At 40.8% G+C, this 27,940-nt stretch overlaps 1 protein-coding gene across 3 annotated transcripts; it reads left to right on the top strand.

Moving 5' to 3' along the window:
- Nucleotides 1-174: 174 nt before the first annotated feature.
- ZHX1 (zinc fingers and homeoboxes 1) lies at nt 175-27,646 on the top strand. Of its 3 annotated transcripts, none has more exons than XM_033072268.1 (3): nt 175-191; nt 1,006-1,111; nt 17,017-27,646. In XM_033072268.1, the coding sequence occupies exon 3, from the start codon at nt 17,258-17,260 to the stop codon at nt 19,880-19,882; it is 2,625 nt and encodes an 874-aa protein (XP_032928159.1). In that variant the 5' UTR covers nt 175-191; nt 1,006-1,111; nt 17,017-17,257; the 3' UTR covers nt 19,883-27,646. The 3 variants fall into 3 exon arrangements, 2 of the variants coding, with proteins under 2 accessions (XP_032928159.1, XP_032928176.1); XR_004419417.2 differs by lacking the exon at nt 175-191 and having other exon boundaries at nt 569-1,111; nt 17,017-21,866; nt 26,785-27,646; XM_033072285.2 differs by lacking the exon at nt 175-191 and having other exon boundaries at nt 569-1,111; nt 17,017-19,431; nt 26,785-27,646.
- The last annotated feature ends 294 nt before the right edge of the window (nt 27,647-27,940 follow it).

The raw sequence follows: 27,940 nt of genomic DNA, 5'->3' as shown, positions 1-27,940 counted from the left end.
AGTGGGCGCCGCGGGGCGAGGCGAGGGCGCGGGCGGCCGCGGCGTTGGGAGCTCCCGGCCCATCCGCCGCCCCCCCGCCCCGAAAGAAGTGCAGTAGTTTGTGAAGCGCAAGATGGCGGCGCGGCCGTGAGCGCAGGCGGCGGGCGGGCGGCGGCGCGGGCTGCGGGGGCGAGGCGGAGCGGCGCCGGCAGGTAGGGACTCGCTGAGGGGGGCTCTCGGCGCCGGGAGGCGGGAGTGCGACCCCGCTGCCCGGGGAGGCGCGCCCTGCGCCCGCCCCTGCTTCCCCCGGGAGCGGGCCGGGCGCTCCTCGGGCAGGGACGGGACGGCGCTGTCGCCCCGGGGCGGGGGCGGCTCCCGGCCAGCGGGGGCGGGCGGGCCGGGCCCCACGGGGCCGGAGCCCGCGGGGTGGGCGCGGTGGGGCGGCCGCGCCCCGCCCGCCTCCCCATTGTCTGGCGGCGGCGCTGCCCCCGCGGCCGGGGGTCAGCGCCCGTCGGGGGCGGCGGGCTCCGGGCGGGCTGGGGGAGGCAGAGCGGAGGCAGAGCCGTGGCATCCCTTGGAAGCGGACTGTGCGTGACCCCGACCCGGCCCGCAGTGGGGTCAAACCCCTCCGAGGACGGGCTCCTCTCCCCTTTCTTCTTCCTCCGCCCCGTGCCGGGAGCTTGCACGGGGTTTTGCTCGCTTCAGGGCGGAGGAAAATCCGTTTGACTCATCAGTCAGAAAGCAGAATCGAGAACTTCAATCCCGATGCGCTCAGAGCAGCCGGCGAGTTCGTGCCCGCTGTCACCGCTGGCGCTCGGGCGGGCGGACGGACGGACGGCAGGCAGCGAGCCATGAAGTTCTGGCTCCAGAGTTATCCTGCAGCCCGTGGCGTTGCGCTGCGGGGGCGAGCGAGAAGAAGCAGTACAGTGTATGTGCAGGCAAAGTTGGGGAAGATGTCTGATTTACTCCTCTGAGGGTACCTGGGTTTTGGGGTGCATTCTGATACTCGGCTCTCCCCTGTACCAGGATGTGCAGCACTGGAAACCAACACCAACTTCGATAAACCATGTAATTGGGGCAGTTCTGTATCTCTGAAAGGACCCAGAGTATCTGCAGTAGTGAATGTTACCTGGTAGGTACTTGTACTTTATTTCTGACCTGCTTGGTAGCTTCAATAGTTAATGGAAAGGTGAGGAAGTTTACTGTGTACAAAGTGTCACATAAAATAGCGAAGGCTGAGATGTCTGGGTCTGCAAGCTGGTATAGGTGCCACTTATTTTTAAAACAAGGCATATACAAAGAGTATATTGAGATTTCAAAGTGCATATTAAACATTGTGTAAATAAAAAGTGGATTTTGTTATGAAACTTGGTACATGAAAACAAATATTCCCTCAAATGTAGGACTGAGAGGGGAATTCTAAAAGCTGTGCTGTTGGTTTTCACCAGCGGTCTTGTTTTTTTGTTTTTATTCAGAAGGATTTCATGCCAAAAAAAAGAAAGCTTGTGAGTACTTACAGAAACCCTGTTTAAAACAACCTGTGTGATGTAGACCAGAGGACTGCCCTGAATTAAGACCTCTTGGAGCAAAAATGCATAATTTAGAAACCCTTTTGTTTCTTTAAACATTGCCAGCAAGGCAGTCAGTTCCACTGGTGGTGTTAAATGAATTCCCCTGAGCGGATTAGAAGTAGATGCCATTTTGTATAACTGAAATTATTTGCTTTTAAATTTAGGCTAGTGGTTCTTGTATCTTGGCTAGACTGAAAAGCCCTCTGCTATCATATTTGGATAATGTGTATGTTTACTATGATTGCCCCTAAACTTGTCTTGGGGAAGCATAGTACTTTGAGGTACAGCTTTCCTTTGTGAAGCTTACTTTTCTGCTTTTCTGATGTTTCTTATGGATTTGTTCTGGATCATTTCCTCTCTTGCAACACCCCTCTTGATGTGAGTGCATTAGCTGGATCCAGTGTCCTGATATCTAGCCTTAGCTGGGTTTGTTTATAACTGTTGCTTGTTACAGAATAGACAATGTTTATCACAAAGTTTGTCACAATACTTGCCGTTGGAGACGTAGAGCTGTGTGTTGAACTGTTCTCTCTTTCATAGATTCTCCACACTGAAGAATTCCTATCAAATAATGGACTTTGTAATATTGCTACCATTCCTTTTGTTCCTAATGTACCCAGAAGGCAGTTTCTTGTGTCTTTTGCTTCACTGGGCTGTCTGTAGCATTTCAGTTAAGCTTACTGCTATAGCTGAGATTTTCCCTTGGTTTCCCACCATTTGTTTATATGTAGTCTGAGAAAAGGTTTAAATTTTGGGTTAACTTTCATCTAGTTGTGATTGGTGACCCATTTGTTTGTATGTAACTTTAGAAGAGTCTTATTTGAAAAACAGTCATTCATCTTTGAAGTCAGATTCTTTCCTTAAGTCTGAGTTCAGGATTTTTTGCAGCTTTACGAAGCTGGAACTTTTAAAGAACCAAGTACACATAAACAGTGGGGTTTTTTTGTTTGTGAATAATAAATACAACCGAGGCACAATCACTTGCAAGTGAGCTATGGCTAATCTTTATTTTGGTGATCAGTTTCTCTTTACCTATCAAACTGAGGTCTAGTAAAGATTTCATGGTATCAAATTCAGTATTTTTATGTTTCTTAATTTTTATAAATCCTGAGCTTGCTGTAAAATTTTCAGGATGATCAGTGTGTTAAAATCCTGTGTGATAGCAGTTTTGGGGTCATGGCGTGGGGGAGTGTTTGGAGCATTTTTAGCTGAGTGCATGGACATGCTGTTCTCTTCTGTGTATAAATGGTCAATATTCCCTCTCCTTGTGCTTCAGATGCAGGGTCATTGATCCATAAATGTCCAAGATGGTTTGCTTCTGAGTTGTCAGGGACTTGTAAACAAGTGATGCAATTTGCAGTTAAGTCCCATTTTCCCTTTTGTTTGCTTCCTATTTCCTAAATAGGCAGCAGTAGTGAGTATAGCACTCTACTTGTGTAGCTCCCCACTACCTGTCAGCAGTGTCACCTTTGCTGAATATACACCTCTAAGAATAAAATTTTCTGTTATTATTTAACTTTCTGATATTGTCAAACTAGGCATTAAAGGGATGTGACTGCTTAAGTTTTCAGCATTATTAGTTCTATTAATTCAACTTTACTGTCTTTTATTCTTTTATTCCAATTAATCTTTTCTCATTTTTCTCTTTTTATTTTCTTTTTTGTTTTGGTTTTTTTTTTTTAATATGGCTAGTTGAGGACTTTCCCAAATAGTCAGACCATTTTGCTGCATAAACAGTTCTTTCTTTTTCTGTGGAGGTGGAAGCCACCAAAATGATACATTTCCTTATCCTGTACCAACCAGATGGCATTTCATAATTCTATGCCTTGCACCACTTGCACTGATGGTTCATTTCCAGTTCTGTGGTCTTTCTGTCAAGGAACTGGATGGAACTTCAGGGGGTTCACTCAGGTCTTTTTCATATCCTTCAGAGTTCAGTGAACTGTAATGTATTTCTTAGAACTATCAGTGGATCCTTTCTAATCAGGTTCAGAGATCAGCCCAAATTGAGCGGAAGTCAGCTACTGTCACTTGTTAGGAGGTGTGTACCACTCTTTTATCCTTAAGAGCTTTGAGATCATAGTATATGTTAAGTTCAGTATAATTCCCTTTAAAAGAGTATAATCTAAAGGCGAAGAATGTAGCCTACATTTATTATACCATTAAAATTACAAGACACATTGACATGCTAAAGCACAGAAGACAGGAAGATTGCTGAAGACTAAAGGAGGAGCAGATGTAGTGTGATTGGAGACCCTTCAGGAAAAACTGTAAAGAACTTTCAATATGCTACTGTTTGCACTTCTTGAAAGATCTAAAAGGTAGCAAAGAACTTAATTTTGCAAACATTCTTTAGCATAACCTCTGCTTGTGCCTGACAGGTCTAAAGGAATTTTATATATTCTACTTCAAAAGAACAGGTTCTGCATCATGTTTGGAGCCATTTAAGAAAGTGACTTTGTTATTCTAGGTTCACTTCATGCAACTTGGCCTTCTCTGGTGGAATTTTGCAATATGCTGCTCACCTTCCTTGTCTAATGGTCTCACTAGGATTTGGAGGAACTCCACGTGCTTTGAGGGGACCCACAATTTGAAACCATTGCTCAAGCAAGGCTTGAAGGCTGACAGTTATTTTTAAAGAGTGGGCAGACAGAACTGTGTAATGAGGCGTGTGGAACGCCAGCCCTCGCTGCTTGGCAAAGCCGGCGTCGTTCTGTGAGCGCCAAATTCACCTCACCAGACAGAAGGGCAGAAATGAGCTTTTGAACTTTCTAATGGCTATGGTAACAGCTCCACATGTTCAGCATTCTGAATCTTCAAAGCATCTTCAAACCATGTTTATTTGGTGGAAAATAGCTGTTAGCTCACAATTAATTCTGTGGATTGGGTAATCACAGAGATTTTAGGCCTTGAATCATTGGTTATAGGTTAGCATTGCAATTATTTTAACATTGTCTTAGTTCAGAAAGTTGCTAAGAACTTTGTAGGTGGAAGTGCATGTTTGCATAGTCCAAGGCAATCTTGGTAGAGGTCTCTAAGCTTGCCTTTCTTAAAGGTATGAAATAGAATAACGTACCCAAAATGCAGTACTAATGTGATTGCTTTCCTCCCTGTGTTATAATGCAAAGACTTGGTATGTCAAAATGCCACTGATTGTAAAACTCTCCTACTGGCTCTGTGCATGGGTATAAGGCTCTGTCTTGGTAATTAGGTTAGTTGAGATCTAGGAGTGTTGTATGTCTGAAAAAGAGTAAAGGGGAAACAGAGGGGAAGGAGTCAGTAAAACGGGTTTTGACTACCTGACTGTAAAATAGTGGAAGTAAAATGTTAGTTACAGCTGTGTGCTTCCTCAAAAACCCCAGATTTCTAGTCAATCTTTAGAATACCTTTGAAGCAGAAAGATACTGCATTTTTACACATGGTTCAGATGCCTTCAACAAAGTGAGAGCTGAAAGTGCTCTGCAAATCCAAGCTGTATCAGGAGGAGTTGGGCCTTTGGCAGCGGTTGCCGAGTGAGTTAGAGCAGGCAGGAAAGCTCAGGAGTTTTGGTTTCTCAGCAGGATTTTCAGCAAGGTAAAATACATTTGTAGATGCAGTGGAATTTTTGGAGTGTTCAGCACTGCACAATGTTCAGCCTTGTTTGCTATGTTGAATACTTAATGGCTCTCTGTCTTCCAAACTTATCAGGGGAATCTGGTCTGACAAAAGGTTCACCTAGAGTATCATGTGAGTTTGGGTTTTTTGTTCATGGATCAGTTTGAGGAATTGATGTCCATACAAGTTCCCTGCTGGCACTGTAGGTATCTGCTTAAATATGATGTAAACACACACAGTTTCAGTACTTGTAGCTTATGAGTGTTTTTTAAATTTGACTTCTTAATACATTTTGCTTAATTTTGTTGAAGGAATTTGTTGGTGAATAGAGAACTCATTTTTTATTGCATTAAAAACAGTAATTTAGCTAAGAAGAGACTACTTTTGATGAGGATTTTTGTGAGAAGCCTACAACTTTTGGTGTTTTATCAGTCCAAAACCATTCATTTTAACTCTGATTCATGACAAGTACCATTTTCTTTTTCTTTTCTTTTCTTTTTTTAAATTCTCTGTTTCCAGGATTCCCCCAGGGGAAATATAAGGCCTTGCTAATATCAGCTGTTTGTTTCTTTAGGGGTAAAGGAGGGAAGAGATGGGAGATGTTAGGAGAAAAGAGTAGTATTGAAGAAAAGTTCAAGTTTACTCTTCCTACATATAGCAAAGAAATAATCACAAGCACAGATCCTTAGAAAGATACATTAATTATTGTACATAAAGTCCCGAGAGGGGGAAGTTCTACATCGCTGTGTACACTGAAATTCCAATTCTTTTGTTTGGAAAGCTTTCCAGTATATTAATATTTGCATGGATGATGACAGTGTGAGCACCATACTGTGATGTCACACACACTGACAAAGAGTGGGGAATACTTTAACTGCAGTTTCAGTCAGATGCACATGGGGACAAGGTAATTCTAAGTTCAGACTTTACAGCTATATGCTTCTTTATATGAGTGAATATCCTATTTCTGTATGAAATGCTCAATTACAGATAGTAATTACTATCTGTGAAGTACTGAACAGGAGCCCTCTTCTTCACCAGGCAACGTTTAAGCCCTGTTGCTGCAGAGAGCTGGCGAGAGAGAGTGAGAGGCTGAGGGTGAGAGCTCACTGGAGGGTTAGGACTGAAGATTGCTTTGCACCAGAGCAATTTCTTCAGCACTACTTTGTGTGGAAAGATTCGGTCATTTCCACCCAAAGCAATGCAATGAAATAAAAAGCTCAGTCAGCCATTTCATCTTGAGATACCCCGCCCTCCGAAACAAATATTAAGAAGAAAATGTAGGTTCTGGCCCTAATATCCTACTAATTTCCACTGATTAAGTTGATGCTTGTAATTGGTGTTTAGACAGGCCATGTTTTGCAAAATATAAGTATCTTTTTAAAATTTCTGTAGAGAGAGTTACAAGATTTATGTAATCCATTTGATATTATATTTAACCCAATAACAGCTTGAAAAGGAGTCTGATTAGCTTATCTTTGTCCTAGATTCTGTTTTAATATCTAATGTTTAAATGGAGGGGGGGGTTGATCTTTATTCTTAATGATTCGTGCAGCCTCAAAGCACAGTGGTTTCTACTTGTGTGCTGCCTTTCCCACTGGGGGATGCAAACAAAAGAACAATAATTTCAGACTCCTCCTTCAGTTTCCAAGAGAACCTTAGCTGCTCAGGGATAGCTTTGAATTTTAAAAGCATCTTTCTTCCAAATTATGTATTGATTGCACACAAAATAGCAGTGCTCTAATATGCAATTTAAAACAAATGCATGATGGTGCTCATTTGTTTTTAATGCTGCTTTTTCCAGCAGAAAAACAAAAAGAGGATTCTATTCCCATAAACCAGTCTTGCAAAATCCTTACAAACATTTATTAGTCTAGACACAAAATATTCTCACCCAGCCTCAGCTTGACGATGACAAAAAAAAAAAAAAAGCAAGCAAGCTAATATTGTACTTGGCTGTAAAAAAGGAAAAGAAGGAAAAAAAAGAAAAAGCTTGCCCCAGGCTAGTGAACCAGTAACATTTTGCTGGGGCTGCTTACAACAACAGATGCATCTTATTCCCATAGGGTTTCCAGGCCTGCCTATTTTCTATGTTAAACTTGGACACTCTTATAAACATTCTCTTTGAGTACCACACCCCAGTCGTATCCTGGCCTCTTCTGATTTGGTTGATTCAATAATGATGTGTTCGTCTTACCTCTCCTAAGCAGTCTTTGCATTTCCTTGTCTCCCTCAGCTATCATTTAACTAATGCATTAATTCAAAACCAGTCCTAATAAATGGAACCCAGAATAATGGAAATAGGTGATTTGGTCATAGCTTGAATCTGAACATAGAGAACCCTGATATAAATGATTTCTCCTGATCTTGAGTTGAATTTATGCTTTCAATAATTTTGGAAAATGGCAAGTGATTCTCATTGTTTGGTATTGTGGTAGTTTGCAGAGGTTTTTTTCTAAAGAGATCAATTATATCAGGGATTATTTTATCTCAACATACACTCAGATTATTAATTTTTACTTCTGTCATTTTCCTAGAAAAAAGTGAATTATGCATATCTTGTTTTTCAGTTATTGATTAGTTCCTGTTTTTCTAAATTTATGTCTAACTACATTTGATTGGAAATTAAAATTTAACTTAAAATGCACCTAAATGGTATAACATGTCTGTATTATTAAATTATTGTAAATATGTAGCATATCTAAGAGTACATTTATTTAAACATGACTTTTTTTTAAGCCTATTGATTTTTTGAGACAAACTATGATACTTTTTTAATAATTCCTAGAGTAAATTTATTGCTTCTATGATCTATCCATGTCTGTTAAGATTTTAGCCCTGGCAGAGTTTATCCTTAAGCCTGAATTGGAGATATTACACAGAAAAATCCAATCCTGCTTTTTAAAATTTGAGTCAGCAACTTCTGTCATCCAGGAAGTAATTTCTACCTTCACTCAGTGCAGATGCCTACAAAGTGAATTTCTGTGTATAAGGTTAGTTGTTAACTGCCAATAATTCAATGTTTTCACAGAGGATTTCCAACTTAAGTAAAAACTTTTAAGTAAAAAAGTAATGACATGAACTAAAACTATCTGTTATAATACTGATTTTTTTAAAGTTGTTTTATTCCATTAATAAAAACTTAGCTGTTTACAATTAGAACAGAACTTCCGGCAGTAATTGCTGCTCTTAATGATTATGTCTGGTTTAATGTCAGTAAATAAGATTGGTGTTTCTTCTATGAGGGAAGTGTGAGTGTGTTCTTGAAACATTATTGTAAATTAACAAAATCTTTCTGTTTAAAACTTACAGGCTGAATAATAGGTGGTTTAAACATAATACTGATTCTTCTCTTACTTCCCACCCCCCCCAACTGCCATGCTGTTTTGTGCTGTGTAATGTTTTTTAGACTTTTCTGTTACCTCTTACATGTGTTTTATCAACACATACAGTATTCCTTTAAAAATTTTACTACTCATTCTCATTTAAATCAGTGAGAGTGTGATATTGGTGCTAGGATTTTTATGCAGCTTTTATCTACCTGTATTTTTAAAAACAGAACAAATCCGTTTTTCTTACGGTGTTTAAATCTAATTTTAAAAAAAGGAGAAAAAAAACAGCTCCACAACTACTAAAGTACAGTGTTTTAGTTAACTCCATATTTTCCACTTAAATCATGTTGTGCTAGTTTTCCACCATTATACTTGAGAGACACAAAGTGAAAGAGGGCAGTCTGTTTTCGGTGATCCACTCTCTTACTTCCCTGCCAGGACTGAAACATGGGAGGTTTGTGTTTCTCCTGGAGCAGTGACTCACATGACAGGCAGCTCCAGCAGAGCAGGGCAAAAGGTGCAGCCTCCAGCTTTCCTCAGCCAGTGGCTCCCAAGCTGGGGATTGTCCTCTCCAGGGCAGAGCAGTGGCGGTGGGGTCATGTGTCTGGCACAGATTAAGACACAGAGGTCAGGTTCACAGTCAAAGTTTAGGGCATTAGCCTGGGAAACAGTGGAACAGGGAACCAGCCTGGTCAAAGACTTGTTGATTCTTTGCTGCTGCATTGAAGGCCTTTGTTCAGGTGAGCTGGGGCAGCGTGGGACTGCAGGGCGCCAGGTCCAGCAGCGCCTGTGAAATGCTGTAACTGCAAACCTCCTGTTCCCTGTGCCATGGGCCCAGATGCTTGTTCTGATCGGCTGACTCTTCAGGACTCTTCATTACCCCATGGCAACTCGAGTACACAGTCATCTCTCAGACTTGTGCACTGACTGTACTTCAGATTCATCTTTCCAGTCCACACGTTGTATTGAAAGCCTCTGCAGTCCCCTGTCTTTTACCTTTTTTGTCACTGGGCTAATAGGCAGTAAACAATGTTTATCCACTCTGTGGATGAATGATGGGGGCATGGGGCGGGGAGTGAGGAAATTGGTCTTGTCACACATAGAATAAGACATTATCTCCCACAGAAATCAGCAGGAGTATCCAAGGAGTACAGTACAGTACTCAGCAGGGGCATGGAGTCACGTCACTGTTGCAAATAAAAATGCTTTGCTTTTCACAAAGGTTAACTTGGTACACACTGATATTTTGCTAGATAATTGAGACCTGCAGAGAGTGTTTATGCAGGCAGCTTGGACTATCCTCTTTTTGCATTGTTTTATGCTTGAACATCTCAAAATCCTGAAGAGAAACAGCAGAGTAGAAGGGACTTTTGAAGATCATCTAGTTCAGCCTCCTGTTCAAAGCAAAGTTTCCTGTGATGGTAGATACAGGTGTTCAGGGTCTTACCAAGTTTTGAAAACTTGCAAGGATGGAAATTCCTTAAAAATCCCAAGCAGATTTTTACACTCTCCAGACAACTGGTTACAATTCCTCACCAGTGCTGAAGTGCTGTTGCTCCACCATCACTATGCCCCTGAAGTCATCTGCAGCATTGGTGTTGCAAGGAAAGACAAGCCTGAGTGAGCTTGCTAATCTCACCCTGGTCCTGGTAGTAATTTAGTGCTGCACTGGGAAAACTTGCGCTTAGTCCAAGTAATCTGAATATAGAGACAGGAACTTACATGTTGTATTTTACTTGTGAATATGCTGTTCCATGATCAGCATTGTTTGGATCAAGCCAGAGGATAGCATCACAGAGAACTTCTATCAGATCAGCTGTATTTGCAAGCATGAACATAAAATTCTGCATTTTTCCACTATGGAGGAGTCTGCCAGTAAGGACTAGGTCTATTCTTTGTTGTGTCTGTTCTTATGTGATTCAGTTTACAATTTTAAAGCTGTTACATGACACTGGAAACATTCTGGAGCACCTTAAAAAGAACTTTATAAAATACCAGATCTGAAGTCAGTTTTTTTGCATCCATAGTGGAGATGCAAATCACGTGCCTTTATTGAACATAAAGGACTTTTTATGCACTCTGCAGGGGTGGCCTTCTCACAGAGTGGAAGCAGACCTGCAAGACTGGGGGAGGCTTTAAGGAGGACATGGGGTGGGAAGCAAGCAGGTGGATCCAAGGTACACAGGAAAGGTTCTGAGCAGCACATTTGAGCAAAAGCACGTAGTGGACCAAGTGGTAGAGGAGATTCTAAAGAGCAGCTGAAACCTTGAAAATGTGCCTTACACTCTCCACCTTGACATGGGATTATATAGATCCATGCAGTAGAACTGATCTTTTTTCTTTACAACTGACACTCGAAGTCTTTGCTTGTTCATACAAACACTGTGTTTATACACTTGTTTCAAGTATTTTGGTATCCTTTACAAGTTATTTAAATTATGGGTCTTTGTTCTGGTGTATGCAAGTCTGTGCATGTGTGGAGCATGTAGCAGTGTGTATTAGTGTCATCTGGTCAGTTCACTCCAAGTCCCTGCTTTCAGTTTCATATGATAGTTAAAATGAGAATTTCCCACATTGTTTCTGTCTTGAGGTTGCTTTTATTCTCTGTTCATTGCGTTTTGGGGGAACATTAGCTGGTTCAAGAGTAAAATTAAGAGAATGAGGAGGGAAGGAAGGAGAGGAAGAGAGACAATCTCCATGTAAAAGCCACATTATCTTTCTTTTTCTGAGCAGCTCTGTGCCTCAGGGATTGGACATAGGAACTTGAAATTTGGCAAGGATCTGGCCTTGAGGTCTGAGAAATGGATACCGCTGTTAAAAAAAAAGAAAAAGGCAGAATTATGAGTCATAATGTATCACTACCTTTTTGTATCCTGGGTAGAATTTGCAGGATGTTTTATTACCTGCTCTTGATCATGCTTTTATGCCTGTCATGCACATCTGCAGCCTGCTTTAAACCACCTATATTTAATGCAGTCTCCTTCTCTGTCTGTCTAGCTTCTTGTATTGTCATGCATCAGGGTAGTCCTTAACCTGATGCTGCTCCTTGGGCTTCTGCAAATGCCACTGGTGTAATAGAAGGTGTAAAAGCATTGGGAGCTGTAAACCCTGAGACCCAATCCTACTTTTTAAGGGTAGAGCGCTACTAATACTCTTATTTGCTATTGAGAAGTACCATTTTGAGTGGTGACAGCCAAGTATTAATGAAAGCAGAAAGCAGCCAATGTGAAATCTGGTTTCCAGTGTGACGAGGGCTCGTACAGTTCCTTGGAATCAGTGGAGGAGGGGGAGAGGAGAGCGAGACAATCTGTGCTGGGCTGTGTCACCTCGAAATCGCGGGGGTTCCTGCTCAGCACCAGCGATGACTTGGCAGTGAGCTGGGCTGTCTGGTGAGGACACCATCTGTAGGACTGCAGCTTGGGTCTCTGGAGGAGCTGAGAGGTGTCGGGGGACATGAACTCCAGGAAGTTGAAGGAAGGTCTTGTGCTTGGAGCACTGGACTAGGGCCTGGGAAAATGAATGTCTCTAGAAGTTTTTCATCTAAGAAAAAAAAAAAAGAATGAAGTTGAAAGGAGCATTTTGTGAAGTCATATGTGGGCCAGATTGTTTAATTTTGAAGAAGGAAATCCCATGATAATAAAACCTTTTGTTTTGGTGTTTTAAGGAGAAACATTTTTGATAAACAGTTTTTAAAATTAATAATTTCTTACTGTTCTACTTTTTTTAAAACCAACATGAAACATTTGAAGGGTTGAATCAAATGTTTATTCAATGCAGAACGCATTAAAATTTCTCTTCATGTCAGTAATTTATTTCTTCATCCTTTCTGTTTTGTATATAACAGCACAGCAATTAAAACAAAATAGAGCTGTAACTATGAAAAGAAAAAATTCCCCAACTCTGCTGCCGTTTTATTTGGTATGATAAGCATTTACATAAGTCTGATACTCAGTTTCAAAAACAGTCATGCAGAGATGTCTGACATTAAAAGTACTGAGTGGTCACAGTTTGAATTGGACACTTCAGAGTCAATGCCTGGGTGAGTGTAGCTGCCAAGGTGTCTGTATCAGGCAGGAAGTACCTGTCTGTGGGACTGAGGAGCAGAGACGTGCACCGTTCATGCTAAAGGTACCTCTTGGTCAGCACACCCCTGGTTTTTAAGTACTGGAGATGTTTGGTCATTAACTTTATAGGATCAGATACCAAACCTGGTTATGGCTTTCTGTATCAAAAGCAGGGGCACAACTTACTGTGCTCTCCAGACAATACCTGGGGTGTATTGTGCAATAGAGAAAGATAATGTAGGTCATTTAGCAGTCACTTCTGGCATGAAATTCTGACATTTACTTTGATGGAACTGCTTGTTAGCCATTAAAACCAGCACTGAGAGGAAGTAACGGAGGAAGTCCAGTCACATGTCCTGTGCAGGCTCCCTTCAGCCTCTGCTGGGCTTTGTGTCAGCTTTCCAGTGCTCCATCACGGGTCTGGCGTTGGCAGAGCCTGGAGCTCTTTGTGGGCACTCCAGCTTTTGGTACCTGCCTCCCTCATTACCAGTCCTGATGAGCAAGGACCCTAAGTGGGCTTTATCTTTGTAATACATGAGGGCTTCTGCTGAAATCACTCTGACAAGTTTCACTCCCATGTTGGATTAGTACCAGACCTTATTTTAAAAGAGGAATCAAATGTGAATATTGCAGGATTAACAGAGATGTGGCTTTATTTTGGAGTCATAAGCAGTAAGGCTCTCTGAACTTAGCAGATAATGAACAACTGAAAAAAATGGCACTGCAACAAAATCCTTCACCCTTCTCACTGAGAGGCAGCACAGATCAGAGTGTATTAGCCTATCCTGAGCTCTGCAGGATAGTTTCTGACATGGATGCATCTACTCTGAATAAATGGTAGCAGAAGAAAGCTAAACAAAGGAGCAACAATTGCATATTGTCACAGGTTATAAGAAGGCAGCGTTTTCTGTGTGAAGTCGTAAGCAATTTGTAATCTAAGTGGATTTAAAAGTTAGAAGCAGGTTCTGTTGCTTCATCTTCTCTGAGCTACTCTTTGCATATCCTTAAAATCACATTACATGGAGTTGGAATTTTTTTGTCATGCTTTTCCTGCACACTGGATGGAAGTGTCATACAGCAAGCAGGGAGCAATGCCTTTTCAGAGAGCATACACCCTGAACACACAGTGAATATTTTCTACAATATTCCAAATGAGTAAATAAGTAAACTTACTTACTTTTCTTGCTGCATCAGCTACTCCTGTTTGGGGGAGGGAAGGAAGAAGTGAGTAAAAAAATTTTCTGGAAGCAGGTTCTTCCATATGTGTCTTCTTTGGTCAAGTCTATGTCTTTTCCTTCCCAGACTTTAATCAAATGGGCATGTTTCTGCCTCCATTTAGAAAATATTTATATAAGTCTTCATCCAAATCTGCTATAAAGACAACTTTAAATGTTGAATTCCACTCCGGAATGAATGTGTCTTAATATAATTATTAATTAATTGGGATTGCTAACTGGTCATGTTTCTGAAGAACAGTGTCCTGAGAAAGATAAAATATCAGATTCTGGACTTGCAAAAAGTATGCCTGCACTTGCTGGTTTATGTTCCTAGAAAAACATCTGTTTCGTGGGCTGATTTGCTAGGAATGTCAATTCTATGAAAATCTGAGGTGAAATTACAGAAGGGGATTGCAGTGTAAATAATTGAAAGTTTTTCTTTGGATTCCTTTATTAAAAAATGCTGCTTTTTACATAAAATAAACACCCAGATTCTTTAATTGGAAACCAAATTGCACAATGCAATGTCAATATTTACAAAGAGGGATAAAAAGAGAAAATATTTCACAATATTTTGTCACATATTTGACCTTAAGGTATGTAAGGGACAAGCAAAAGCATTCTCTGAACCATTAGTGATGACCTTCATGAATTCATGGAATATGAGGGAGGTCTCAGTGGCCTTGAGACAGGCAAGCACAAGACTGCCCAACCAAGGGAAATTCTTGAGAAGAGAACACATAGTGAATCAGTTAAAGGGATGATTCCCAGCTCAGTACAGGAAGAACTTACTAAAAAACAACCTGTAAGAACCTCAAGAATTGTAACAAGGTTCTTAGAAAGGTGGATATGGCAAAACCACACTGTTACTTCATTTTTTGTTGGAGTCATTGGCCTACTGGTGCAGAATGTTGCAGACCTTACTCAAGCTATGTGGCAAGGTCCCACACACTCCTCTAAGCAAAACAAGAGAGGTATTTTAGAGGAAATGAAGATTCCAAGAATGATGCATAATGTTGGATAAACTGTGCAACTGTGAATTTTCATAATCCTCTGTTAAATTGAGAAAACATGTCAAGCAGGGTGCTACAGGTGGAATAATCACATTAACTCCTGGGAGGAGGGAATGGAGGTTTCTGCAAAGTCTGTAGAGGAAAGAAGGCTGGGAAGGGTTGCAGGCATCTCACTTTGTTGAGATTTTGCTGAATGCTGTCACAGCTCTTCATAGCCATGAATTAAACAGGGTTTTGACATCACAAAATCCTTAAAAAAAAAAAAATTTTACACAGTATAGTCAGGAGAGCACAGGTACAGCTTTCTTTTTCTGAAACTTGAAACGTGTTGCTATCTTGGTAAACAGGAGAGACACAAAAATGTGCCTATGCACCATAAACAAAACTGAAGCACAGCAGAGCTGTGATACAGATTTAGCTAAAAGCCCGCAGGTGCTGCAGTTGCACATAGACCTGTTGGCTTGCAGGCACTGTAAGCACTACTGGGTACACGAGGAGACTGCAAAAAGAACATTTATTGATTTGCTGAACAGGTTTCCCATTTTATTCCTTATCTCTGGCCTTGCCTTCAGCGTGCTTCAGTACTGCATGTCAGATCAAATGCTGCTTTCATTTGTGCTCTGGGCCACGCCAGAATGGGACCCTTGGCAGGCACCTAAGGTCACTCAGATTGCCGTGTGTATAGCTCCTGTGTGCTGTGCTAGGGATGAGGCACTGCAGAGTACCACAATCACTTCCCAAAATGCAACTTCAGTCAGCAAAACTAGCTGTTAAGTTGCTTTTTAAAACAGCCATTTCTGCCATTTCTGAAATTTTACTCAAAATCGCAGAAACATTAGGTAATACCACCCAGCTCTTCCCCCAGAGCATTGCTCAACCTTGTCTTGGCAGTTGTGTTCCCTTTTGTCAAGAGCCCTCCAGCCCCACAGAGAAGCAGCACAGTTAATAATGCTCTACCTCTTGTCCCTCAGGACACTGAGACAAATGGATCTACTTAGCTTTGCTTCATGGTTCTGCTGGAGAAATGAGGTGGCCTGCAATATGTACTTTGTACATACATGAAAATAAATATCTTTTGCACTTCTGTGTTCAGTTTTACAGACTGCCACTATTAACTTGTGGGAAAAGGATATCTTTCTACTCCAGTACCATTAAATAATTGTCATCCTGGAATGATGATTAGCCAAGATTTATTGAGCATTTTCAGTGTCCTTAATGCCATGTAACCATATCCTTGGCATAAAAAGTGTATCATGTGAGGTTCTGCACTTTGGATGCAGTCACAGATGTGGTGCAGAGGGTGACTGTTAAAAACATTTAAGGAGGATATTTATGAAGCAGTAAGGTGACACACAGTTTCAAAAACAGAACTTATGGAGCGGCACTGGGTGGCAGCTATGGATGAACACTTTTGTCTTTTGCCTAAAGAAAACATGTGAAGCTAAGGTTTCTGCCTGGGATATCAGTCTTTAATGCTTTTTCTCTCTGTTATAGTTTACACAATCAGTCATGTGTCTGTTAATGCACAGAGGCATGAAAACAGATTTTAGTTAATTGCCACGTGCTAGCAATCAACTTTAATTGGTTTGGGATTGGTCTTCAATTGGGGAATGACATTTGGGAAGCTAGGAAGAAAGGATAGTTGTATTTTTTATGGCAGAGTGCCTTAAAAAGACATTTTTTGGCCTGTTTTCAGACATGGAAGAAAGGCCTTGCACATGATTGTGATTGCATGTATAATGCAATAGAAAAATACTCTAAACCTGCCTTTTCTGGGACACTTCACAGCCTCCGACATGAAAACATGACACAGCCAGTAGTGGAAATGTCGTACTGGGCTCAAGTCAGTGATAGGAGGGACTTGAGCTCACAGAACAGGCAAGAGTTGACATAGCTTAGGCAAAGCAGTCCAAGGGCAAGACTGACATGAGCACTGTGCCAAGTAAAAGGCTTCTGAAGCAAGGAAAACAGTCAGGAAGTTACCTGCTTTACACCACTCTGTTGTTTAGGTCTGTCACTGTATTAACAGGAACTGAAATAAATTTCAGCCTGTAGTAAGTGGATTGAATTTTACTTATCTTATCTTAGCTTCAGCTGTCTCTTCTTGGAATGGGTCTGCTGTTTCCAGGGGATGAGCAGTGGCACATTAAACCCCAAAGGACTGAATTACCCTAAACCATAATATGTAGCAAAATAAAAGTTATTATTCAAATTAAACTAATTCCACTGTCTCTTCTTTACTACAGGTGGTGGATGTGGACTTTAAAACAGTGTGTCTCAACATCTCATCCTCAACTATTTTTAATCTGATTGCACTACGAAAGAAAAGCTGCTAATGGGATAAATGTTGAGACTTTACAAGAACTGACTTGAAGTACCGAAAGCCATTACTATTATTATTATTATTATTATTACTATTATTAATCAAGAAGAGCTTGAAGCTAAGTCTGTATCTGACCAGTCGTTATCATTTTCACAGTAACAGTCATGGCAAGTAAACGAAAATCAACAACACCCTGCATGGTCTTAGCCAATGAGCAGGATCCAGATCTAGAAATGGTGTCAGACTTGGAGGAAGGACCACCTGTGCTCACGCCAGCAGATAACCCTACAGCAGAGAGTGTAACAAGTGATGAGGATGTTCATGAATATGTGGATTCAGACAATAAGAAAAACACAAATAAAGTAGAAGGTGGTTATGAGTGTAAATACTGTACTTTTCAAACTCCAGATCTCAATATGTTTACTTTTCATGTGGATTCAGAACACCCCAACGTAGTATTAAATTCATCCTACGTTTGTTTAGAATGTAATTTCCTTACCAAAAGATATGATGCCCTCTCAGAACATAATTTGAAGCACCATCCTGGAGAGGAGAATTTTAAATTGACTATGGTGAAACGTAATAACCAGACAATCTTTGAACAGACAGTAAATGATCTCACTTTTGATGGGAGTTTTGTTAGAGAAGAAAATGCTGGACAGGCTGAGTCTTCTGAGGTCCCCTCATCAGGGATCTCCATTAGCAAAACTCCTATCATGAAAATGATGAAAAACAAAACCGAGGCTAAACGTATTGCTGTTTTCCACAATGTAGTTGATGACATTCCTGGTGAAGAAAAGGGAACTGAAAATGAGCCAAACTCTGAAGAAGTAGTAGAAAACCCCCCACCAGCCGTTTCTGAGTCCAAACCAAGCCATTCAGTTGTTTGCAGTGCAGGAGATGTGGCTGGTGCTGTAGTGACCCCGGCACCGGTGCTTCAGCCGGGGGTGGCACAGGTTATAACAGCTGTTACAGCTCCACAGAACTCAAACCTGATTCCTAAAGTACTAATACCTGTAAATAGCATTCCAGCCTATAACACTGCTTTGGATAACAATCCTCTTTTGCTTAACACCTACAACAAATTCCCATATCCAACCATGTCAGAAATCACTGTTCTTTCCTCTCAAGCTAAGTACACAGAAGAGCAGATTAAAATATGGTTTTCTGCCCAGCGTCTGAAACACGGAGTGAGTTGGACGCCAGAGGAGGTGGAAGAAGCAAGGAGGAAACAATTTAATGGCACAGTGCATACTGTGCCACAGACAATTACGGTTATTCCAGCACACATTTCAGCCGCTAGCAATGGTTTACCTTCCATTTTACAGACATGCCAAATAGTTGGTCAGCCAGGACTTGTCCTCACTCAAGTTGCAGGTACAAATACGTTACCAGTAACAGCCCCAATAGCTTTGACTGTAGCAGGAGTCCCAAACCAAACACAATTACAGAAGAGTCAGATTCACAGTGCTCAGCCTATTGCAGAAACCAAACAAGTAGCTGCCATTCCAGCCCCTCAGCCTATCAAAAATGAATCCACACTGATGAATCCTGACTCCTTTGGCATCCGAGCAAAAAAAACTAAGGAACAACTGGCAGAATTGAAAGTGAGCTATCTTAAAAACCAGTTTCCTCAAGATTCAGAAATTGTTAGACTTATGAAAATAACAGGCCTCACTAAAGGAGAAATCAAAAAGTGGTTCAGCGATACACGCTACAATCAGAGAAACTCAAAGAATAATCATGGGATTCATCTCAACAGTGATTCATGTGCCACCATTGTTATTGATTCAAGTGATGAAATGAATGAATCTCCCACAGGAGTCACTCCACAGAGCAAGTCATCTTGGGGTACTTTCCCTGATTTCACCCCACAGAAATTCAAAGAGAAGACTTCTGAACAGCTGCAAGTCCTCCAAGCAAGTTTTCTTAATAACCCTGTACTTACTGAGGAAGAGATGAATAGGTTAAGAGCCCAAACAAAACTGACCAGGAGAGAGATTGATGGCTGGTTTACAGAAAAGAGGAAATCAAATGTCTTGAAGGAAGAGGGAGCTGATGTGAATGAAAGCAATGCTGGCAGCTCAAAAGAGGAGTCTGGAGAAACATCTGTGGGAGATGGAGCAGCAGGAACAAAATCAGGGTGTTCCACTTCAAGCAAAATAGGCAAAAAATCACCAGAGCAGTTGCACATGCTCAAAAGTTCCTTTGTCCGTACTCAGTGGCCATCTCCACAAGAATACAACAAGCTGGCAGAAGAAACTGGCCTTCCAAGATCAGAAATTGTGAGCTGGTTTGGAGATACTCGCTATGCCTGGAAAAATGGTGGATTGAAATGGTATTACTATTACCAGAGTGCCAATGCAAACAGTCTGAATGGCCAAGGCTTTGCAAGGAAGAGAGGGAGAGGAAGACCGAAAGGGAGGGGGAGAGGGAGGCCTCGGGGGAGGCCTCGGGGAAGCAAGAGGTTAAATTGCTGGGACAGAGGTGTGTCTGTCATAAAATTTAAAACTGGAACAGCAATCCTGAAGGACTATTATATGAAGCACAAATTCCTTAATGAGCAAGACCTTGATGAACTGGTAGCCAAATCGCACATGGGATATGAGCAGGTTAGAGAATGGTTTGCAGAAAGGCAAAGAAGATTAGAACTTGGAATAGAGCTGTTTGATGAGAATGAGGAGGAAGAAGAAATGCTGGATGATCAGGAGGATGAGGAGGAAACAGATGATAGTGATACTTGGGAACCCCCCAGACATGTTAAACGTAAACTTTCAAAAACAGACTGATGTACAATTTGGAATTTGGGGGCCAAAAACCTATGAATTAGGTTTGATGTTACAGTGAAGAGCCAAATGATTTTTCATGGCCTTCAGTTTAGCAAGCAGCTGCTTAGCATCTTCCTTCCACCTAAGAGTACACGGGCAAGATGCTACCTGTGCAGGCAAGAACTGTTTGCTTTGTTGCTACAAGAGATGAACATCCTCAGGCCTGGCCTGGGACAGGAGGTTACAAATCAGATCAAGTTCAGCTCCTCCTTTTCCACACTACTGATGGGAAGATTCATGTTCATCATACACGTGACTGCTTCTCAATATTTAATTGCCTTATGTTGTTTAATTCCAAAAAAACACAGACACTTTTTTTTGTTGTTGTTGCTGTAAGAGAACATTGCCTGCTCGTGAAGGAGGAAAACACAAAAACATTAGATGTCTTTTTGCAAACATCATTTCATCTGAAAGGTTTCAAGGCCTGGGTTTATTTCTTAAGGAAAGCGTTGAAACAAAGAGAAGGGGAAAAGTGTGACAAAAGGAACCAATGAACCTAGGGGTGAGGATTGATTGGTTTAAGAAAATAAGGTGATATCTGCACCTTTTGCATATCTTCGGAGTGTTTTGGGTTTACAGAACTTAGACTGAAATGTTCCTTGTTGATAATTACGAGCTAACTGAATGAATCTGATGCTAGAAGATGCTTTTTGTTACAGTTAATCAGTGTATCCCACATCAATCTAATTTAAATGCCTGACAGACTTGATGCAGTTAATAGTAACACTCACTTCTACCTTGTGCATTTTTTCCTTTGTTGGAAATGGTAAAAGAAGTATCTATATTTCTAGCAAAAAAAGAATAATTTCTTGAAATCTGACACTGAGTTTTAAGGTTAACATAAGACAGAAACTGCCTAAAAGTTGTTAAGGGTTGCTTAGGGGTTTGTAAGAATACACAGATACAGAGATGAAAAGCATCTTTTGAGGCTAGTAAGAAAGGTTTTCAAGTAAGTTGTGGCAATGACATAGTGTTTAATTCACAAACAAAATGAAGTATGGCTTTTAGATGCTTAGTAATTACAAACACGATAGTGTTGAATTGTTCTTCAGTGATGGCCCACTTGAGTGATTTGTGTGCAGGTTTAACTGTAAAACATCCTGATTGAATTCACCATTGTGCCGATTGCTCCTCGGACTGGGTGAACACACTTATTTCTGGAGGGGATTTGCTCTACCTGAACTGAACTCCAGAAGTAGTTTAATCTGATATAAAACATTCCCATCTTAAATAAGCGTATATAAAATAGGAAAAAAAAAAAAGCTATTTGGTCTCAATATTGTGAAGTCCATAGTGCAGTTTGAATTAGCAACTTAAAAACAGTGGGCCAAATTCACACAAATTAGGCAGATGTTTGGCATCCTAGAGAACTGATACTCTGAGGAGGACTACTTTGTATTCTTGCTACTGCCATCCTGCATTTTTAGGGATAAATTACTTTAGATGTCAAAAGATGGTGATGAATTGGTGCTGCTGTCACCAGCATTGTCTGCTTTTACATTGGCACTAATGGAATGGATACTAGCAATGTCCTTTTGCACATCTGTCAGCATCTTCTCCGTAGGCTTCTGCATCTGATGACTAATGAGGACAGATTAGTGCAGAGAAAATGGGACCTAGTGTCTCCCCATCTTCAATAACCTATTCTATAATTGTAGAATTGGTCTTTCTTCTGGACTGTGATAACTGTCAAAAAAAACCCATAAACAAGAAAGCCCTTTTAGTCATGATTTTCTGAAGCAGAGGAGTCCATATTAGATCTGGTTTTCATATCTGACTGTGGGTGAAGCCCAGGCTAAAGTAAGAAAGGGAATAGTGTCTGACAAAAAATAATGCTTACCTCCCAGACCTCCCTCTCTGGACTCTTGTAGCTGCTCTTCTGCTCACAAATTGAATAAGCTCCCTGAACTGCAGGAGGATGTTTCATATGAAAGCCATTTACTGGGTGAGCTCTTCTGACTGTTTTAAGATTATTGGAGAGAAAAAGGCAATAGCTTAGGGTATGTGTCATGTATTTGATGATGAAACTATTCCCTGGCTTCCAAGGCTCGAGCTGGTGAGACACAAAGTGGTCAGCATTGCTAGAGAGGAATAGCCAAGAATCCCTCAATTTAACTTTGGAGTGGGGCAGAAGCATATTGCATGGGAATGTTTATGACACTGCATGTGCAGTGGTACGAGAGAGATCAAGATCTGGCTTTTTCAGCATGGGGTTGGGAGGGATTCTCATTTGTGTGGTAATTGTGTGGATGATGGTAATAGTGTGCTGTTGTGATGGCAGCAACAAGAAAGACTCATGCTAGTTTCAAGCTCTGTTGGGAATAGAGGGTCAAAAATCTGTGCTTGCTGAGTAGGAAAGAACAAAGCTAGAAGGAAAAGATACTATTTTTAAGTTTCCAAAAATATTAAACCAAATCCTTGGGAATATGCCTCTAGCAAGTAAGATCTGGAGTTGCCTTAATCCTTGAAGTTGACCCAGAATTAATTTTCTTTAAAAAAACCCAAAAACCCAAAACAACCAAGCAGCCTGTCCAAATAAATATCTCCATTTTTGTTATCAGAGACTTGTTTAGGTTAGCTAGGAATACTTTCTTTAAAAAGTGGGGAAAAATACAGAGATCCAAGTTAATTACATGATTAAACTGGGATATTTTCCACTTTGGCAGTGTTCTGTTAAATAACACTGAGCTACAATGGTAGGCCTTAGCACATCTGGTCTGAAAAACACAGGAAGAGGAAATACATTGTTTATCAGACTAAATATAGTTGGATTGGAGGTCTTCTTTTAGAGAATGGTCAGAGACAGTAGCTGATGCATACTGGGCCAGATTTTTGGTTGTTGTAAATATTAGAGTTCCATGTATTCCACTGGTTATACCAGTATTTACAGCCCAATGAGAAAATGATCTCTTTTCAGAACATAAATTTTAAATTAAACCATGTGCTGTGGATCACCTAATGAGAGGTGCAGAGTCTACACAGCATCTTGGGCTACATGCACATTTTAAGCCTTTCAGGATGAGGAAAATCTGGGTAGGTTCAGCTTGAAGACAGAAGTTGTATGCATTCATTATTGCCCATACTCTGATTGTTATTTCTGTTTGAACAGAGTCCACTAATTACTAGTCTGTTCCATGTTTACAGCATGTGTGTATTTGCACTGCATAGTGGGAGAGAGGCAAACTCCTTCCAGAGGCCTCCTGCATCAGCACTGACAGGGGAAGCATTGGAAAGTGCTGTGGTCAGTTGTATCTGTGATTTGTGGTCATGGCTGGAGGCAACTCAAAGCTACTGGTAACAGTGGTTTAGCCCAGGCTCCTCTCAGCCACCCTTAGGCTGCTGTGGGCACAGTTCCATCACCTAGAGACACAGAAATGGCCTGGTGGGTGAAAAGGATATGGCACCTTCTCATTCTACCACTACATCCAGGAAGCTCCCTGAACTTAATTAAGCACATAAGCGAGTGTCTTAATTTATTATGATTCCAAGCACCTCTGTGCTCATCAGCAGTACACCCCTGCAAGTCTGGCTCCCTCTTAAAGTTTATGCACACCTGCAAGGTGTTTTGGAAGCCATTTGGACTGAAATGAGAAAGGAAGGGGAAAGGAAATACATCTGCCCAGGAGTGAGTGTCCATGTGACTTTTTTGATTTCCTGCATGGTAAGGACTGTGTCCAGATGTACCTGTGGTATGTTTTCTGTATTTCTGTGGAGCTTCACCTCTTAGGTTTGAGCTCATTATGAACCAGGCTTCAGTGATTATCACTGACATCGAGACAAAGAAACTCTTACCTTGCTTAGATCTTTCCTCTGGGCTGATTTCTCAGTCTTCGTTGGGACCACTATGTCAGAATTCAGTTGTGAGCATAGTTCCTTTAGAGCTAAGCTAGTGCATTTCTCTTCATCTGCTGTTTCTGCCAGGACTACCTGCTCTCATGATGCCAGTTGTGCTGTCTCTGGAATTCAGCTAAAGAGAAAATACAGATAATCCAGTGCCAGAGTGGAGAGGGAGAAGGGCTAAAAGGCAGAAAGCAGTGTTACAACCAGGGACAACATCCACTTTCACAGTATCATCCTGCTTCATGTTTCACCCTCACTTCCCAGTGCAGTGAAAGAGCACAGTTCCATCTTAAACAGTGCTGTCTTCCCAGTATCACCTCTCAATGACCCCAAAGTTAATGCTGGAAAAAAGTAAGTCAGGCCTGTATTCCCCTGGAGGTTTGAATGAACTAACAGTGCTGGCTTGTAAGAAGTGAACAGAAGGGAAAATGCAGAAGCTTGAAGGCTCTGACTTTTGCCTGCCCTGTAGAATTTACTTTTCTAGAAGTTGATAAGCAAAACAAGTTTAACTCCTTCTGTTCTGACAGAAAGAGTAAATTTTTACAGTCACTCCTTTTTAGCACATAGAAATCTCTGTTTGAAAGCAAAGAAGAAGAAAGATACCTAGTACCTGATTATTAGAATTCAGTGTATTATCTGTAATACACTACAGTAAATTAGGCCATGCCCTTTTTTAACCCTATCTGGTACCATGCTGAAAACTGCTTTTTCATTCCATGAACTATAATTCATAATTCAAAGTTACTGACTGTAACTTTGATTATTGGGAAACTCATGCAATGCCACACATGACATGAAATAATTTTCTAATGGATGATTTGCTCACCTTGAACAAAAACAGATTTTCTTTTGCTCTCCAAGAAATGCTTGAGGCAGGCCAATGCACTCCCTTCCCCTCTACAGAGCAAAGAAAGCATTTCTGGATCCCATACAAAGTGATTCATGGCTGTACCCGGTCCCCGTAGGCCAGAAAGCCCAAAGATGCAGACATTCTCCTCCTCCGTTTTCCTCTGAAATGAGAGCACAGCAGTAACTCTGACAACTGATCTCTGGCTGCTGAGTAACCAGGCTGTGGTTTAAGGTGGGGAGTGTTTTCCCTTTTGCACTTAATGGAGTACTGTGTATTCAGGCTGGATGTCAGTATTTGCTTCTGTAAATATGGTAGTACCGATGTGTGTCCTCCACCTGAGTCCAATACCTGTCTAGATTCATATCTCCCAAGGAGAGAAGATACTCTTTAAGCTTCTGTAGTGTTAAATATCCCTGCCCTAACCTGAAGGCACAAAAGTAGAGTGCAATGAAATATAGCTATTTTCTTTAATTTATTTTTTTCTTTGAAAACAATTTTGCTTGCATTCAGTAGTAATAGAGAGATAGTATCCATGACCAGATAACAGTAAAACTTTTAAGAATTGTTTATAATACCTGGAATGATGGTGCAACTTAAAGATGGAAAGGGCTAGTAGAGGATTCAGTTCCCTACACTGAACAGTGCTGGGTTACGTCTGTATTCTCCATCCAGCTTGTGATATCCTAAGATAAGTAGATTTACCAAGAAACATGACACAAACTTACCAGGTCAAATTACTTGAGGTTTGCTGATGTATTAAAATTCTGTAGGAATATATTTTGAAATAAGAATTTCAACAGAAAGGGAAAAATCCCCTTAATGGCTACTAACACACAATAACTCTAATTTCTGAATTTTTTCCCAACTTCTGAAAAGGGATATTTTGAAGCACAGGTGGGTTATAGCCAGTATTCCCAAGTTTAATGACTGGAGTTCTTGGGGATTTTTCTCTTTCTGTGGTGAAGAGCATCTGCACCTTTTCAATGAACAGTCATTACAAAACCAACTCAGCATTATAAAAAGTAGAGGGATAACTGAGCATCCTGTAGCACTTTTCATGAATTAAGGTGGGATTTGTCTGATGCATGTTGATGTCTGCACTGGGGCAAGACACTGCAGATAGTCAGCACAGCAAGGAGTGTAAACCTGCTCATTCTGCATGGCTGGAGTCCCTTAGAGGAACTGCACCCCAGCTCCATTGACTTACCCTGACTTGCAGGCAGCTGCTGACACTGCAGACATCTGACATTACAGGGAGAGATATTCTGGCTGGATTGCAGGACTGATCTTTGTGTTGTGGTTAGCGATGGTACTGACCTCTGCTTCCAACTTCATGCTTGTTGGGAAATGAGGCCTTTTTTTTTTCCTTCTTTTATTTAGAGCAGCACTACAGTGGTGGATAAAGTAACTGGTTATAATACTGTGGCATAAAAATGCTTTGGGTTTTCTCAAGTATTTTAGAGATAAGGTTTCTGTGTGAACATTGGACTGTGCATAACCTAGAATGTGTTAGGACACATAATATTTGTGTCCCCATTGATGAAAGTATTTCCTTATACTTATTCAATACTACATACCTATCATAAAACTGTCCCTAAAGAATCTGCTAGAATGACAGAAGAGTCAAGTCCTCATCTATGCTATGAAATGATCAACCACAAGAGCTCTGCTGTGATTTCAGAATGTTCCTCCCATCTTCCAGTTTCAGCTTACAAAAGTATTTCCAACCCTGCATAGTTGGCTATCGGCATGTATGCTTACAGTCTGTACAGAAATGCACTAAAATGAGTTGCCCTACCTGGGAAGGCTTTATATTGTATAGAAAATGTGGCACTAGGTACTGCTCTTCATGTGCACAGGAGAGTTAACAGGTGTCAGTCTCGTTTACAGAAATGATGGCGCTTTGCAATTTTCTATAATATATTGCAATATATTTAAATGTCCTGTTTGACATGTGAAATGAAATTAAGTTAATGCATTGTTATGTATTTGAAGTATGAGGAAGATGATTCACTAACAACCAGCAAGGTTTTTAGAAAGGTGTCCAGTATGTAGCCGTCTGTGTGATCTGTCTGGTGGACGTGATATTAAAGGAAGCAACAATACTGTCACTGTTCAGAATGAAGAGTTTCTTTTGAATGATGCAATAGCTTACAATGTCTTTCCTTTGTAGCTGCCCAGTGTGGTGAAGGGGAAGCAATTCTTGAAAAATTTCAAGATAACTGGTTAACTGTGAATGGGCCTAATCTTTCGTGAAACCAAGAAAATTTTTGGACACACACAGGACTTGAATACTCAAAAGGATTGGAACTTAGTGTTGTGCCAAAGTTAAACTACTGCAGTTGGCAGTTCTGCACTGTAAATAGAAGACTGATTAAAAGACAGCTTGTAAAAAAAAAAAAAAATCAAATTTTAATACAGTACATTTTTATTCTGATACATGATGGAAACATTCTGTTTTAGACCTTTTTTGAAGAGGCTTCAGTGACCACTAGATTTTGTCCTCTTATATTTTGTTTGGCTAATACTATATGTTTTAGTAAGATGGGCTTTATTGCCTGTGTTCTTCGATATGTGATTAAGCTTATAGCTTTGAGTGACCAAACATTTTACAGAGTAAAAGTTCTTAGAAACAGTATAATGTAACTGATATTTCTGTGTCTTATTTATCAGGCTCTGCACAAACTTGGAAAGTTGTGCTGGACTTGTACAACTCGTATATGGGAACGCGGCATACTTCTGGATATTACAAACCTAAGCCTTTGTGGCTGTATGGATCTTGTCTTTGGATTTATTTTTGTTATTTTTTTGAGGCAAAGAAACGAATGGATGCTGCTGTAAAATATTTGTAATATTGCCATTATTTCTTTCTGTAGCAATTATTGCTTTTGCTTCAACAGATAAAGAAAATAAATCAGAGATAGAAAAATCCTAAAGACGCTGGTAGAAGAAAGGATCATGTGAGAACTTCTGAAAATAAACTTTGTACCAAAAATTTGAAAACAGAAATAATGGAATAAATGTCTCCTTACTGAGTGTGTGTGGTTTTAAGAGGTGGTGTAGAAACCAGGAATGACATCTGTATGAAAATGTCACAAACCAGATCTTCTCAAATGTCATTTTCCCTGTTACACAAAATGGAATTTCAGCAGTTCCTCAGATGCACTGCATTTGGAGAAGGGACTTGGCGGAACAGCCAGCGTGAGGTCAGCTTCACGTGTGAGTCAGTGCAGCTGCTGTGCTGAGCTGCTCTGCCGTGTCAGCAGCCCAGGGACGTTCACGTGATTGTTCTCGTTGTGGCAGATGCGTTTTATCACGGCATTTTAAAT

This window comes from Catharus ustulatus, chromosome 1 (assembly GCF_009819885.2).
Source record: "Catharus ustulatus isolate bCatUst1 chromosome 1, bCatUst1.pri.v2, whole genome shotgun sequence".
NCBI lineage: Eukaryota > Metazoa > Chordata > Aves > Passeriformes > Turdidae > Catharus > Catharus ustulatus.
The sequence above is the reverse complement of the archived record's forward strand: the minus strand, read 5'-3'. Positions and strand labels throughout refer to the sequence as shown.

Coding starts and splice junctions, on each gene's coding strand:
- ZHX1 (XM_033072268.1), top strand. CDS start 17,258: ATGGCAAGTAAACGAAAATCAACAACACCCTGCATGGTCTTAGCCAAT.